General features: G+C 39.1%; 1 protein-coding gene across 1 annotated transcript in view; it reads right to left on the minus strand.

Moving 5' to 3' along the window:
• The window catches only part of LOC139149841 (serine/threonine-protein phosphatase 2A 56 kDa regulatory subunit epsilon isoform-like), a 76517-nt gene that overhangs the window by 40597 nt on the left and 17792 nt on the right, over positions 1-18128 (minus strand). Inside the window, exon 2 of the mRNA XM_070721842.1 lies at positions 14816-15012. Within this exon, the coding sequence (XP_070577943.1) occupies positions 14816-15012 (197 nt within the window). The remainder of the gene's footprint in view (positions 1-14815; positions 15013-18128) is intronic.

Raw genomic sequence — 18128 nt, forward strand, 5'->3', positions numbered from 1 at the left:
ACTTTAGAGCATGTTTTTTACCACCATATTCTCTTTTCATGTGTTCACTTTTGCGAAGTTTTTTCTGTCTCATTGGTATTCTCGTAGGCAAGGTCCTTTTTTTTTGGTCAGCCTTCGTACATTGAATTGACTGAATTATGTCCTACTTGAATTTGCCAATTCTATAGAAAGCCACACAGTGGAACTGAGGGGAGTTTTACTAACGATGATGGAGTGTTATCTCTTCACAGCTAAAGGGCTACATGTGGTGAAGCCAAGCACCTAAATTCAGACACAGCAAGCCCCCACCCCCATCCCTACAAATACATTCCAAGTCCGGCATCTTTCCGTACCTTGACATTAGCAAGTTTCTCCATCAGTAGAACGTTTCCATCTATCATCCAATTTATGGGATCACACAAAACATGAAAGCTGATATTAAACATCATTAATTTAGATATTCTATGTATATGAATTCTTCATGGGCAATATCAAACACACCTACACACTTTAATTGGTTGGCATAGCCCTAAACCGTGCTTCACCTATTCTAAGGTTTAATAGTTCACTTTGGGTGCTACATATAAAGTATATGCCAAAAGGTCAAATGAATACAAGTTCATGGTTCCTGTAATAATGATGCATATCGTGTCCCAGTAAGGTGACACAATATTAAAACTTGATTGAAATTGCTGCAACATAATTTAAAACTTCATCATCACATTTCTGCTGACTAAATTAAGTTCTGAAAAATTTGCATGATAATGCATTATTCATCTACAAAGCAAATGCTCAGTCTGTGCATGCGAGGGAAAAAATACCATAAAACAATAGGTTTGTTCATTTAAATATCATATTTTACATAATCACATATGAATGCCGTGCAAGCTTTTTTCTCTTTAGACTATTAAAATATACATACGGCAAAAATACAAGAAGAAATGGCGTGAACAAGGCTGTCGTGTGTATTAGCTGTGACATTCAAATCACAGTCCTCACTGGCAACTGTCTCACTCCAACAGCCAAATTAGCTCCATTGCCCGTATCTAATCAGCTCATAATCTCCTTCCAACCTCAACCTTTGGGTATAAAAGTCATAGCCCAGTGTTTCGGGGGTAAAAATTTCACCTCCAAACGGTGATCGCAATCAGCAACCCCCACGTGAACTACCCACGAGCACCTTGTTCGAGAGAACTTAATCTCTCAGAGGCTGCCGCCAAAGTAATGCGCCAGTCTGCCGAAATGCATCATGTTGCACATTTGAAAGGGCTCGACGCAAGGTCAAATCATCCACTAGCCCGAAGGACTAGTAGCAGTTCATTTTTAGTAGTCCTAAATGAAATCTACTAGTCCTGCTAAAGCAAAGCCAAATGTTGCTCTCATGTTGTAAAGAGGGTGTATATGACCATTCTCATATTTTTGTCGCAAAGGTTTTTAAACCCAATAACTAACTTTCATGCAAGACTACACATTTGCTTACTGCAAAATGTTTAACTTTGAAACATATATAAACCACAAAAATAACCTGAATGAAATGTCCTGTGTAGGAGGAGAGGTCATGAAAATAGCCTATTACCATCAAGAATAAAATCAGACGTAGGAATGAATTTGTTGGAAAATTCTTCATAGCTCAGGTAGTGCGCCATTAATTTGCAAAGAACATGTTTGTTCATAATGGGGACAGAGTTGTTTCTCCAGAACTGAAATTCATACAGCCATTCACAATGTTCCTGTGGAGTGCCTTCATATTTTTGACATATATCACATTTTAAAATTGACCAGTTTGTGGGGAGGACCTCTCATATGTAATAATGGTTGTGAAAAATTTTGTTTTTAATAGTAAAAATGTTGCATTTTACCATTTTATGTGCTTGTGTCTTTATGAGTTTTTTGCCAGTTACTGGTAACAAAATGTGATTATCACAAAAATAACCAATGACTCCCAGAAGTGATTGGATACAACAGTCTGATACACCCATTTCATACGTTGTTTTTTCACTACTGTTTTAAGGTTCACTTCACTATTATTGCCCCAATAATTTACACTTTTCCACTAAAATGGCAAAACAATAAGTTGCTAGCACCAAGTTATTATCGGTGAGGAATTCCCTCACCTGTACAAGCAGTAGCAACTTGCCATAGCACTGTTTTGGCAAGCTAGATGGCTCTTTTTAAGATCAGCTTCAATCAAGCTAGGGGGTCTTGACATATATGGAGGTCAGCATGTGGAGGCATCGTAAAGCAGGGTCAAGCTGGCTACGAACTATCGGAGGTGTTGTTTTGGAATGCCCCTGAAGAAATCTTGAGAAAAATCTTCTTTGAAAGGCAAGGATACAGTGTTTGAACGAAATTGTGGGTTGCTCATGTTTTTAGGCGAAGTGATGAGCTTCAAGCAAACCAAAATACACGACGTGCAGACAATTCCGTTTGATGCTCAGCGTTGAGCCATGTTTCCCGGGCCATGTTACTATGGCGTGTACAGTACAAATTGATTCTCCGTAGCAGGTAAACTGTTTCATTTTAAGTTGGTGATCAATAAAGTTTGCTTCACTGTTTCACTGTCCAATTTGTTTGGGTAAAGGTTAGTTTTTTTATATAAAATGATCGAGGCTTGGTTCATTCTTATCGAATGAGTGGCCCGGCGTCCCATTAGTTTTGTAGCGATAAACTTTCCTGGACAACTACGGAACTTGAAAATTGCACTAGTCCGCAGGACTACCTCCGAAGACATTTTTACTAGTCCTCTTGAAAATTTACTAGCCTAGGGCTAGTGGCTAGGGCTAGTGGGCTAGCGCTTATGTCGAGCCCTGTGTTGCACATTTGAAATGTCAAGACGCAACAAGTCTTCCTACCTACAAAAGGACTGTTGGTACTTTCAACTCCCTGGAAAATGATTTATGTGCTCGATTGATTTGCAAAGCGCATTTACAATTTTGTAGTAAGACAAAGAAAACGCTGCATGCCGACTACACGTAGTTCCAGCTCACTTTTTACAATATTTCACACGTGAAATTAATATTTCTATAAAGGCGTCATATTTTCTTTTGTTGACTCTTTAGACTTATTGCCTTCATAATGCTACAATAATTCAGTGTGAGTAATAATGAAAAAACGTCAGTTATGAACCGCTTCTGTCACGCAAGATTTCATTAAAGCAAATTTTATGTCCTTCCTTTGAATGTGTCCTTTTGCGACAATAGGTGAGTAGCGAGAGTCATCATAAACTCAGCATTACTCAACACAAATACGTCTATATTCTCAATACATTTAGAGAAGTCTCTTAACTGCTATGACAGATTTGTTGCACAAACACCGTATCAGCCTTAAACTGACTGCAACTACTTTCTTTGTCATATATACACTGCAGAAGATAACATTTATCAAAGACTCCTGTCCAACCTTTAGAGTCAGTATACAGTACACAAAGCTCTCAGAGTCAACAGCAGTAGATAAGTATATTGCGGTGCATACAATCCATTCTCAATGCAGAAAAATTACAAAAGCATACTGGGCTATCAGAGTTAGCTCTGTTTTCTCATGGATGTGATTAGCACAGGCTCAAACTAATAGGTCGAATCCTACCCACAATGCAGTTCAGTTGGGTGTACATTAACATGATTGCAAGCCTGCGCTCCTGTGTGAGTACTGCCCCCATGGCGTGGAGAGATCTCGTGCTTACAAAGTAATGATATCACAGACACGCTCCCTTTCCCGGAGGTTAATTTTAACACACGGATAACCTAGGAAAACTATGGATGCGTGTGTACATGATGAATCTTCCAACCATTACATCTTCAGTGAGTGAGATCTGGTAAATAAAATTTGTGCACATCCCTTGTTTTTTTTTGGCAGTGAGGAAAGACTACTTGCTGTTTTCATTGATTATATGCAGGAATATGATTGAAATATTGATCCCTTGTTGATGACGTGGTGTGGCTTGTGGGATAGTGCTTGAGATAAACAAAACAGTGATAATCTCAGGCATCTTTTGATGTTATGGAACACTTAAAAACACTAATGCCTTTTTTTTGAGATAATTTCATTATGCATGTAAAAATAGCTCGCATGAGGAACTGTATCTATATATAGCAAGTTCTGTGTTCTAACAAATGTCATGCTTATTATGAATAATTGCTTGGGTTGACACTGCATGAGAACCGTGCTGGGTACCAGTAACCACCGTGTGATTTGAACTACCAAACAGTAGGTACAGTGCGGAGATGGGGGAAACACTGAAAGTCATCTGTATGTTCATTTCTGTCATCTGCAGGCCATGTTCTGAAATCCTTTGGTTTAACGAGAGTTGCCATCTTCCTGATATTTAGAGTAAATGGTTTGAAAATGCACAGATTCGTCCGTTTTAATTAACTGCACCATCACATTCAATATTTCCAGCAAAACACTGGTACCACTTTAACAAGCAAAAACACTGACCTTTTCAATACAGCTAGGTTGTAAACCTTGTACATTTATATGCCAATAACCCCTATCCAACACCATCAAAACTTTTAAGGGGAAATCTACAATAATTTACCATGGGTTGTTGAAAATTCTTAAAACCAGCATCAGTGGTGCCTGCAGTTTTGCATTTTCAATGGAGGGCAAGTCTCCTACCCTTATGTCCCCCATGAATTTGATTATATATGTGAACACTCACACAAGTCCCTGTCCTTGTGTGTGTACACAGCAAAAGGTCATGTGTACTGCCGTTCCATTTATTTATACGGCACATAAAATCTTCAATGATCAAGAGAAGATCCAAAATTTTCAGCATTTTCATTGCCTGACTACTCATTTTCTGCGTGGGCAACGACACAAACAATCAGTTTTGACAGACGTGCTGTACCAGCACACTACAAAAAGCTACGAACCGCCATAAACTGCATCAGGAATTTTTTTTCTCTTATTGGGTAGGAAGTGAAAGACAAGGATGAGATGTAGAAAATGTGGATATAGTTCCACACCATTTATTACAATCTTCCCTGAACAAAAAACCCAATGATCAGTTTTATAAATGAGAGGGTAGGCCTGTCACATCGCTAGACTTAAACACATAACAGACAGAGAAGAACAAATCTAAACCAATGTCTCATGGTATGCCATTTTTTGAATAACTTTTCGGTCAAGCAGATGCCACAAATTTCACCAATGCTGGCATTTCTACAGCGGAACATAGCACATAATTGAACGGTGAATAAAACTCTTGCCATATGTAGGGGCTCTGACGACCGATTCATAACCACGTCATAAACTGGCCGACTTGGAAGGCTTTTCGTCATCAAAAGGGCAATGTAGCATATATTGTATTACATGCGTGGCAAATGGCCAGAAAAACAATGTATCAATGAAGTGTTATGAACTGTCTGACTGTAACGCTCCGAGACAATATTATCAATGCGTAATAGAGTAGAATATGTAAATGAGTGAGTGAGCAAATACAACATGAGTGATAATACTGAGAACAGATTAGTTTTCCTGTATGAAGTTTTTAGTTGTAGTAAAAACAGTGTTACATTGTATAGCTCGCTGAATACCGGAGCTCCATCAGTTCTTATAATGAAAGTGCATAAACTAAGATGGTAAAAATTTCCTTTGAAATGCTAATGTATGCTAACTGCCTGCTTTCTGTTGTTCGAATAAATTACAAGCCAAAACAGAAATAAACATGTTGACAAAACAATATTAAGCATGGTACAAGTGCTTTCAAGTTCAACATTGCAATTCATTCGAGCAAATCCTTAGACTGGCCATTCACGGTTCTCTTGCTTGGTGGACTAACGTTCCTTGCTTGGTGGACATGACAGTCAAAAGTGTAGCCCTCACGACAAATCTCATCTCTCCACACAGATGGATGGCACTTGCATCTTGAGACTACACAATGTCATATTGTCCTGTACTGCCACAAAAGATCTCAACTGACAGTCCTATGCCAACTCGTCAGCTGCCTTCTCATAGACCTGAGCTCATGGTATCCACACTGACAGCAGGGACTGAGAGTTCAATGGGAAGACAACAACATGACAAGTTAGAGTACCAAATGATCGAACGTCGGAAATCTATTATTAACTTTCCTCATGGAACTCAAAAAATTTATATGATGATAAAATGTGCAACCATCACAAATGCTGTTGTTACACAGAAGCCGCAAGCCTATACTGTTTATCTGATTTACTTATGCAGATAATTAGTGGTCAGGCGAACAACAATTTGGTAAGGAAATTACTCAATTTTGATGAGACTTTAACAAGATCTACATCTTTCTGAAAGGCTTACACGTTTAAAAATGAGAATTCCTCAAGAGGAAATTTTTCTCACAGTCACATTGACAGATGGTCTGGAAACAAAATTCATTTTGATGATAGATGAACAATTTGACACGAACTGAAAGCATAAATTTAAAACTCTAATCCTGAAACTGCTTGGCGAAAGAAACCACTTTAATATTAAAATATGATCCTTGTTCCACGTCTCACTTTTGATTGAATTTTTCTCTCAAAAGAAGAACAAAGGGACATGCGGAACAAAGGGACGTGACATTTTGGTGTGAATGAGAGAAATGTGCTGGACACTACCGTCACCATCAGCAGAAATGAGCCCTTTGTATGCGCTCAAAACAGAATTCACAGTTCAGAATGGCTTTCCAATTCACAAATCAATTTAGACATCCTGTAGACTGTCCTGAACCTTGTGACAAGGGTGTGTTTCAACAACACTTGGGAAAACAAGTACCTTGGCTTGGCATGGAAACAGCCACTTGCATATAAGTTGTAAGTGCTGTGTTTGTATTTTCTTTCCTGATACCGTCTTGGGGTTTGCAGAGAAGGAGAACAACAAGCTCTTCACGGCCTTCTGTCAAAACTCCAGTGAACACCCGGATCTGATGGGTCTTCCCAGCATGCACCAGCAGAGAGCCATGTCTAAATTTCACATGAGAGAAATATTACAGATTCGAATATCCAGGTTTCCTGGCCTTATCATTGGAAGAGACAGGGCCATTCCCTGTGGGTTAATGAAGTCAGATAACACAGGTATACTCCCTTTCCATGGACAAAGTTATCAACATCCATCGGAACAAATAAGAATGCCCTGTGAAAACCCCGAGATTCCTTGTGCTTGATTGTGGAAATTTCAGTGACTTGAAGCAAAATGCAAAGAAAAATTCACAACCACTTGTCACTTGGTGGGCTGTCAGTTCAGGTACTGAGAAAAAAGAAGGCAGGCTGAAATCGTGATCAACATGATCAGGACATTAATCAGAACTGGAGTCAGTCAACGTTGGCTTGCATCCTCATATGCAAAAAGTATTCACATTGTAAGATGTGAAACTTCAAAAACACAACACAGAGAGACCATAGAAAGCAATAAACGTTATCACCTTGGTGTGGAGGTGAAATGATAAAATTATGCTGATGTGACTTTCTAACTGTATTGGCTTGTTTCCAGCAATTGTTTAACACCTCTCTTAGTGCTGGGTGCTCTGTTTCATTAGACAGATTTAAATGCTGACAACACAGCAATTACATTGACTTGCATAATCAGGATTTTTTTTGGCGATGCATACACGACGTGACACCTGTCCTACGTTTTGGTTGTCGTCTTTTCATCCGGTGTTCGTCTGTTCATTTCGCAGAGGCATATTTCCCCTATGAGCGCTGTACTTCCAATATCCATGAGCAATATATCACACCTGCCAGGTAATAAATTTCGATGCTAGATCTGTTATCAGAGGATGATGAGAGAAGAATGGTCCACTTATTTTGATTATCTATATGCACAAGTTGGCGTGAGTGTCTTTGACACACAGAGAGTGGAAATTGTAAAAATGCCGTTTCCTCCTTTGAACAAGTCTCACACAGACAGCACGATAGCAGTTGTTGACGTGATGCTCAGTCACTCACCACATACAGACAGACAGGTCACAATATCCTTCACCTCACATGTAAGAACCTTCCCGTACCTTCAAGTGAACTTGGGAAACAAGTTGGCTTGAGAGAAATTGTGTACGTAAACGGCGTTCTTGTATTTGTCTGTTGGTGTTTGTGGAAGTTCCTGTAAACCTGAGGCTCTAAACACACAGCTAATGGAAACTGGGGTAGGTTCAAAATTCACCTTTTTTCTTTTATTCTGGGATTTTAATTCTGAGCCACAATTACTGAAAGCTTTTAAATACCCTATATGATCCCGTAATATTGCCGATAACCAAAATGGTGCATTTCTATTGACTCTCACGTCTAATGAGGTATCTGAAATGTAATTTTCTGTGCAGCCATTCTGAAATTTCATTATATACCTTGGAAATTGCCTGAAAAGCATGAAATTAGGCCTCGCTTTCGAAGGGCAAGACCTCCACCATGCCTACAGTTTTTTCTAATTTGGGCAAGGTATTCACACACATACAAGGCTGTCCAACACTCTCTCAATTGCGGAGGTTGTGACCCCTCACCTGATCACCTCGCACAGCTATGTCATTTGAACTTCCACTTTTAACAATCCGGCGATGTCATTGCAAGGCCATTTAGCCTCCCTGGCAACGGCAGTTTTATTGGTAGGTCGGCATCTGCCGGGCAGCCAGCCTTAAACTCCATATACAGGAACGGGAAATTTCCATGAAAGCATATTTACCAAGAAAAGAGGGCATTTGAAAGAAGCATCAGGCCGAAACTTGTCACTGGTGAATTATCCGTAACAAAGGTCATGACACTTTCGTAATTGTTACATTCACAATAGCCATCTTGAACAATCACGAGGTACTTCAGTGACTATTGCTGAATTTGGTGAGCTGCCAATTATAACAACATTATATTCACACTTCAGTCAAATTGAAGACAATGTAAGACAGTATGATTCACAAATTTTAAATCAAAACCGCGGATATTGCTAGGTCAAAGGTCAAACCGTGTATAAAAGGCAATATTGCCCCTGAGTAGCAGCAAAGAGGTCTGAAATTTCAATCAAGTTGGCCAGATTTTAGCATTCAGGTCCACTTGTATATCAGTGACTGTGATGTTGTGGGGATAGCTGTTTGTTGATGTGAAAGTCAACATAAGACATCGCGTTTACTGCTGAAATTTACTGTCCAATAACAAATTTTTGAGATTTCTATTCGACTGTACACCAACGCTGACAGTCCATGGCAGAAATGTGTTCAAATACATGTATCATCATTAAAAATGTAGCTTTCATAGAATGTTGTAACACCTCTGGGAGGACAGAATAGATTTGGTTTACTTCCCCAGTACTAATGAGAAAGATTTGTATCTCCAAGCCAGCAGACAGGGTAGTCAACACTACGCAAGCATTTACTTTTAATTGTACATCTTGGGAATACTGGCCTCTACCATTCCGCATATGGGAAAGGAGGCATTTTCACATGGGTAATTAACAATACACAAAATGCATGTGATATAGTGTTTTCCCTCCAAAGGTCCATCACAAGGGTCAATTTGAAGCTCGCTTTATAAATTGGGAAGTTCAACACAGCTCCACAAAACACAGCTCCACGAAACACATTCTGTGTAAATAACAATGACGGGTTGATTTCATTACGCCTCTGTCAAAATCACGCTTCATAACCCTTCCCCTAGAAGACTGGTCTTGTTTACCACAGAGCAGCTGGATCGGGAAAAAAAAGAATGCAAAAATAGAGTGATGCTTCACCACCATAATTATACACAATACAGACACCTAACTGAACTTTATAGCCTGATCCAAACAATTGCTATTTTCAGGCACAGAATGATAGTGACACTGATAGACTTCCATAACCCCCATCCCAACCTGGCACACCCACCCTCTCCTGTATTTCAGTTGTCAATATATTTTGTCTTCTCCTCTAGCTGCGCATTTCAACAACAAGCGAGAAACATCCCAACATTAAATACTACCTGTTTATTTCAACACATGAGCACTTGCAATCGCTTATCACAAATGTGACATGTCAGTTTGCTCGGAGGATTTTATGCAGAAATATTGATATTAATGGATCAGATGTGAGAGCAGTATGGCGTAACTAGACAATGAAGAAGCATTTCAAGACCCCTGGGTACAAACACTTGATGTTACTCAGCAACGAGGTGAGAAAAACGAAACTTGACTTCCGTGATATTTCTCACAGTACCATTCACAAAATGGGGAGGCTGTTATCACAGGGTTTTGTACTGGTGTATGATCCAGGCCATTTTTGCTCTACTGCAAGACGCAAAATAATTTGATTTCTTGATGCATGCATTTCATTATCCTAACATGTATTTTGTCTTGCTGCATCGATGATCTCAAAAGCCAAGAACACAAAAACTGTTTCCTACACACCAGCCAATGATCACACTGTCCACCATCAAACCCCTTTCAACTCAATGACAAACTCAAGCAACGCAAGAAATACTGGTTTATCCTCATTTGATGGGTAAATGCCTGGTCTTTTTACCATTATTTCATTGATTTATTTTGTAAAATGTCGACTGACAAGGCACTACTATCATCCCGTTTGCTAAAAATAATCACAGTGATAGTGAAGATCGCGAAGAAAGAAGGATACGCAACTGTCGGAAAGATCAAAGGTTTCTGTAGAATCACTCAAAATAAGATCTTTGAATGAGAAACAATCTCCTTGTCCAGCTGCACTTTGCTCACCTACTCATTGAAAGGTGTAAAACGTTGAAGTTCGATTTACCTCATCCAACAAGAATGAATTCTTCTGTTTTTAGCCTGACCTTCAAATGTTGAGTACCATTTACGCAAGGGAGAATAATGGCAACAGAACATAATATAAACATATATGGAAATGACATTGATAATATTTATATCTTCAAACAACATCTCTTGGAAATGGTTTGTTTCGCTTATGTAATTATTTCGAATTATTGCACAACTGTGCACACCCCCCCCCCTCCACACACACACACACACACAACAATCACAAAGTCTGAGCCTTTTTACTTAAATTGCTCTACCTAGAGCGGATACTGGACACTTCTATTTTCTTTCACTACTTTAGTTCAAGCTTGTCCTTTTTTCAGCACCACTTCACATCAAACATGAGTGTGCTGCATCTCATTGTTTCATATTTTAATGCATCCACCACCTCTTCACAGATAACTTGACCTGTTCAACCCCAAATTCTCAATATACAAGTCCACAATCACCATTGACAAGAACAGGTTTGGGCCACACCATGGTGGTGAGAGGGTTAAGCCAAGTACTGCACAGCACAGCAAAGCAGTGTGACAATTTATACTGTGGTGTCTGCTATTCTATTCTGGACTATCTATTTTTCAGCAAAACGAAAACTTGCGTAAAAGCCTGGTGCCAATATTTTCTAGGCTCACTGGCGAGAAGTGTTATGGATCCGGAGAATTTGCAACCTTTTCAGGAAATCAATGAGATCATTACAGTTGTACCTTCTGGCTAGCCACTTCAACGCAGATCAATACACTTCCATATTTCTGCTGGGCTTATGAAACAGAAATCAACGTCATATATTGATCGACTGTATTGTCGTCAAATGAAAGCGCCCATACGAGTAACCGCAGTGAAATGCACTGCTGACTAGTATGAAACGGAAAAGCGAGGAAATTAGGTCAAAGCCTATATCATACAGTATGCCACCCATCTCTTTCTGGTTTTGAGAGTGACAGACAGCACTATTATCCATAACGTACTTTAGTTAGAGAACGCTCGCTGCAATCTATGGCCTTATCGCTTCCCTGGTTGTGTTTTGATAAGGAGTCTGGCAAAACAATACAACCAAGGGAGTGGTAGGGATGCAGATTGCAGCAAGAACAATCTGCACTGAATCAGAGGATAAACACTCATTGGTCATAAGATACATGAACCTGCAGTACAAATTCTAAGATTTGTATAATAAAGAAATACACAGATAATACACCAATAACTGATGATCTAACAAAGAAATGCACAGAAATAGACCAATCACTGATCACCTTACAGACCACGGTGGGTCAATATTATGATTTCCTTGATGGTGATTCAGTGACTTATCTGGGTAGTACTCTGAGGAAAAGGTTCATCAGATCTCAGTGGCAATGTGCTGTGCCTTTGATAAGTTGGATCGTCTCACTCACAATGCATTCATAATGTAGAATTACATTGTACACATGTATTATTTATGTGCGTCATAAATGAATCATGTATTGATAACCTAAATGTGTCTCGGCACTTTTGCATGTATGTGTATGTGAGTGTGTGTTTGAGTCCATGTACATGACAGTGCGGGAGTGAAGTCAGTCTGTTTCATAACCAGCAGGCATGGTACAGCCACCTCATCATACCCTAGAGATTTTCTTTGTGGGGAATCTATCAATACTGAGCCAGGCTGGGAGGATGCAACACAGAGATACAGATATCCAGGGTGCAGCGCCGATGCAAAACACTTTGCAGTACAAACTTGACGGTGAAATGCTCACCAACGAACCCTTTCACACACGACTGCACATTAGTGTATCATCTTCAAGTATTTTCAGTGCCAACGGAGTGACGCTGTGACGCAACCACTACACAACTACTTTGGATGTACTGCCACTAATGGGTTATCCATACAAATCTTCAATCATTTTTTTTTGGTCATATCCTAAAAACTGACAACATAACCACAGAAACAGTTTTCATCACACATCTTGTTTTTCACAAAAGCCGCTGATACATTGGAAAGCTTCAAACATTCAAAGCCTGAAAGAGTATTCCGTTTTATTCATTCGCAATAATAAAGCTAGCACAGCATTTGCATGTATAGAATTTTTTTTCAGGAACACTCCAGAACCGAAATGTGATCAATATTCAATGTGCGTATATACCTTCGCAATGAGGGTACTTGCGGAAAATGTTTATTGATGAAAGTTTTAAGATTTGTCCTGTCAACTCTTTAAAGACATTGACGATAAAACTGTGTATGGAAGTAATGCTCACTTTTTACATTCTGAAATAACAGTAGGCCTTGATGGCCAACAACACACCTCTTATAAAATATCTTCCATGGTTCGTGAAAGTATCAATGACAAAATAGGTACAAATACTCTCGAGATTGAGGCAGTTTACCACATCACTGACAGCAATAACATGAATCGGAAGGGGCCCTCAAAAGCTGGTGTTCACCAGTACTCATATTATCACACACTATTGTAAATGAATGTCAGAAATGACTACCTCTGAAATTTTTATCCCTCTCTTCTTTCTTCCACATTAGATCTACAGATGGTAATACACGCTTGAATCAAGGCAAAAGAAAGCATTCTAGTTGTTTCTGCATTTAAACTCGACGATGTACATGAAAGGCCCTGCTGGGTTTTATGCTGATCAGTGGATCAGTACTTATCACATACTGACACAGGGCAAGTGGGTTCAACTAAATTGTGCCCTCATTCACCGTATTATCAGTCTTGCACACAACTGAAATACTAACATCTACTGAATGCGGTATTGACCGTGCTTCTCTTTGCCAACATCCCTGGAGTTTTGAAGATGTCACCGAGGCTGCTCTCTGATCAATGCATTTGTTTTTGCTTCCTGTTCACTGGTTTATTCTGACCTGTGACCTCAGTTCCAGGACACAATGATCCTATATTTTTAACTCTGACTAATACTCATGCAGTAGAATTTGTGAGAGCAGCTCCAAGACAAAATTTTATGTTTCGGTTCTGATCGTGCTAAGATCTGATCTGCAGACTTGCTCAGCATATGCGTCAAAAGTTGAAGATTATCGGGGAGGGAGGCAAAGGTTCATAACTAGTGTGACAAGGTGGCATCAGTGTCAATTGATGTTACACTGATGATTATGATAACTGTATAGGATACTATAAATGATTTTTTTATTTCTTTCAGTAAAGTATGCATGCTAACATTGTAGCAAGTACAACACACTATCTTCTCAACAGTACCTCAGTATGGCCTGCTTACGTAAGTTACTTACTAAAATTAATTGATAAAGCCATTCATTGTAATTGTGATAGCCCGTCCTGAATTTCATAGGATTTGTAAAACAACCATACTTGTCTGGGTATGACATTTTATAACAAACAGCACTACACTTCTTGAGTTACAGATTACACAAACATCTGACACATCCATCCATGATCCATCCATCCCCTCCTCTCTCCTTTCTCTGACACATCCATCCATCCATCCATCCCTTCCCCTCTCCTCTCTCTTTTATGACACATCTATCCATCCATATTTTCTCTCTCCCTACCTCCCTCTCCACTAACAAACATAAACTAAGCACACATGTATACACACAAAAAAGCTACATGAAAACTGCATGAGCATCAAAAGGTGCTGATTGGGACCCCTTGAGAGCTAAAACACCTTGATGTCATTGTGTGCATTCATTGTTTTCAACTCATAGAGAAGTAATTTTTTAGAATCCTCAATGGAAACTTAACTCTTCCTTCCCAAGTCACTACACAGAGACTGGGGAAAGATGGCACTCAACCAAAGTTTGCATTCATAGTTGACTCTCTCTGACAGTCTTCCATTCACTAAACTCCAACTCTCTGCTATACACGGCTGTGTCCAAAACAGTCTTGGCACGGAAGGCTCATTGTAGCAAGTTGCGCTGAAACTACAGTGCGCTACTTCAGTGAGCTGTACGCACCTTGATTGTTGAGGGCACCATGAGCAGGCAGACGGCTAGGGACATAGCATAGCCAAAACACGACTACATCGTCCTCACCGTTTAATATCAGTGAAAATTCATTTCTTTTATTTCTGTTTATTGGAATGCTTATACTTTTCACTGAAAAGCTGAAATGACCAATCATGCCACAGGTAGGGGACAAAATCGCCCAATCAGAGGGCTTGTTTCAAGAGGCAGAGACTCACTTACCATTTTGACCACATCTGGGTACACCTGTTCTTGGAGAACACCCCTCCCAGTTGTAATATAATCCACTAACTCATTTAGAGTAGCTCTCTTGATTTCTTTGCCCTTGAGGTCAGACACTGGGTCCATGAAGTCAAAGAACACACAGCATTGTTGAAGTTTCTTGATAAAAAGTTCTTGTTGCTCTGCTGGAGGGGTATCTGTGAAAGGAAAACACACACCAAATGACATAAAGAACAACTTCACAAGTAGATATTCAGAAGTATGGATTGAACACAGTTTTTGAATAAAATCTTAAACTCACTGTGGTAGATCACAACATCAGAATAACAAGATTAGACCTGAATTCTTCTGTCGGTCGGTTGACAGACTGGAAACTGTCCTACCTATAGGTTCAGGTACAAATTATGTATACAGGGGATGTTTTACGGTACACTTCCTTGGCAAAGTAATGTCAACAGCTTCGATGAATTCGGCGCACACGGCCCATCTATAAATGTTGTACTGCCATCTCAAGTCCTACCCTGGCTAGGTCAGTGGGTGAGGTCTTTTGTGATTGAATGATAATCATACTGACATCAGAGCATGGAACAGATTACCAAACTGGCGTATAATACATGAAATGAGATGTACCTACTACTGTGTAATCAAGGGCTGATGTGTGCATTTGATAGTACTACTTATTTTTTAAGATAACGTTGCAAGTGTTTCTCTACTGATGTTGCACATGAAGTGATACCATTACCAACTGCTTCATGAATTTTTTCACGAGGCGATCTTATTGAAAGTCAAGAAAACGACGGCACATATTTGGACAAATCGTACGGTACAACTTCTGTTCAGTTCCTTATAATTAATTGTAACTTCATAACATTAACTTTGCAGTCCTCTAAGATCTAACAAGACAACATTTTAGGGACAAGGAAAAATCTGACGTCAATGGTATGCTGCATTTCTCTCAGGATAGAGAGAAATGTACGAAGACACTGGGGCCTGTATACCTTTATACTGTTTTCTGGATATAAGAAAAGCTGAATCTTAATCTATTTTCTGACCCATATCTGTAAATTACAAATCCCTTGACATCTGTTGTCTTATTGAAAAAGGATGTGTTTCAGTTTAGACAGGTAGATATCGGGGTACTGGATTCAGGATATACCTTACTATATCTGTGAAACAGCAGAGAGGAATCACAGTATCTCACCTGAATCACTTGAACAAATATTAGAAGAATGTTATTGTGTACTTACTACACAATCACTGATAGTGTATGAAATATTAGGCAGTTGAAAAATTCGGCAATTTTTGCCTTTTGCATTTTTAATGACTCTGTTTACACTATCTTGACTGTTATTAATTAATACACCATTTATCAATATACTGGTATAGTTGATTGCACTGGTAAAGCTGGACAGTGAACCTTTGTAGCACAGATTGTAAATATGACTAAGACAGTAAGTCTGAAATAAGTAGTGTGTCAAAACCTGTGTAATGAGCGCAAGAAGACTACTGTCAAAGAGACAAGCTTATGTGGCTCTCAATTTATTATGATTGATATATTTACAGGATGTTCATATAAAAATATTTATTCACCAGATTGATACCAAATTTGGGTTTTCTAAATTAACGTGCTATTGTGGGTAACATATTGTTTTTAATGTTAATCTTTCTTCTGTGTACATATTTGACTGACAAATTGCACTTTGTGTGTGCAGATATGGAAATCATATTGTTGCTCAGGTCGTTGACCTGCAACGCCCACTGACACACAATGCACAAATTTCTCGCTGCATTATCCATCAACCAACTGTTACCTGTTCAGCTTTCCCTTTCCCAAAAATGAGTAAATACTCTCCATATTGAACAACTGTCTGTGGTTAGAAATATAACAGAGGAAGAGTTTGAAGTCTTCGGTCTGCAAATATTATTTCTCTGTTGCATCACCTATATCATGGTTGGAGTTAAGCCATACACCCTTTTCAAAAGGTTTAGGATAATCTACAGGATGTCTAAATTGATCTGTGAATTGGAAAGCCATTCTGAACCATGAATTCTGTTTTGAGTGCATACAAAGGGCTTATTTCTGCTGATGGTGACGGTAGTCGGGCATATTTCTCTTGTTCACACCAAAATGTCATATCCCTGCCAAGTTCATATGTCACCATCAGGTGAAAACCAGTGAGCCATAACACGTCCGATATACTGCATTTTTGCAAAAAATGGAATGTTTGAAGGCCTGTGAATACCTTTTTAGTTGATCACAGACAGTACACAGTGAGCAAAGTGGTGAAGACGCACATAGAGTTTGTTCAATACCGCTTTTTACTGACTTGGCACACGGGAAAGTGACACTGTGTGGCTGGATTAGGGCTGAAGATGAAGGCTGGATGAACTGTGTGACCCTCTAATATAACAACATCACTGTGTTCTCAAGACTAGCCCATTCATAGTATATCAACTGAATCCACTGCCATCCTTTTAAAATCAGAAGGGATATTACTCATCATATGTATGCAGCACAATGCATGTATAGATGGGCTTGCCGTTCCAGTACCTTTCAGTGCTGCACAGTAAGTGAGACTACCCACAATTCCCCTTGATTTGTGTGCTCAGACATTATTTGCTAAAGGCTTCTTCAATTGTATCAGTTTCTGAACAATTTGAAACTTAAAATTTAATTTTAGAATTATTGGTTAAAACTATGGTCCAAAATTATTGATTATGTTTAAAATTCAGGAGTAAATTGAATAAGAATTCCATGTTTGAAGGTGCTAAAAATTGTACACTTGTCAAGGTAAAGTTATCAGCAACTAAGATGGTCTCATCATACCACCTGTCAGACATGCAAATTTCCTTTGTTACAAACATTCAAAAAAATCAATACCCTTTCTTTTGCCAACACAGATGCAACTTATTCCCTTAGTTTCCTTGAAAATATTGCATATGGCTGTCAAAAAACTATGTTGACAAAATCACAAAATTGCTATCTCCTCCGCGGAAAAGGGGTTGATCTTCTCATTATTCACAGTGAGAAATTAGAGAATTATGATTATCAAAACTATGGTCCCAGAATTTCGAAATATGGACCAAGGTGTTCTGTGTACAGAAGAAATTTGCTTCAGTTCAGTGAGTGATCTCCGAGTGTACGGATCATGGAGAATTGTGGGTAGCCTCACTTACTGTGTGCTCACAGAGACTTGCTAACAACTTCAAATTATGAATAGCTACAAGAACACTAACACAAGTTACACTCAAAGAACTTGAAAACCATCTTGCAGTATTTTGAGACAGCTCCTGTTTTCAAAATATACCTATT

This window comes from Ptychodera flava, chromosome 14, assembly GCF_041260155.1.
Source record: "Ptychodera flava strain L36383 chromosome 14, AS_Pfla_20210202, whole genome shotgun sequence".
Lineage (NCBI taxonomy): Eukaryota > Metazoa > Hemichordata > Enteropneusta > Ptychoderidae > Ptychodera > Ptychodera flava.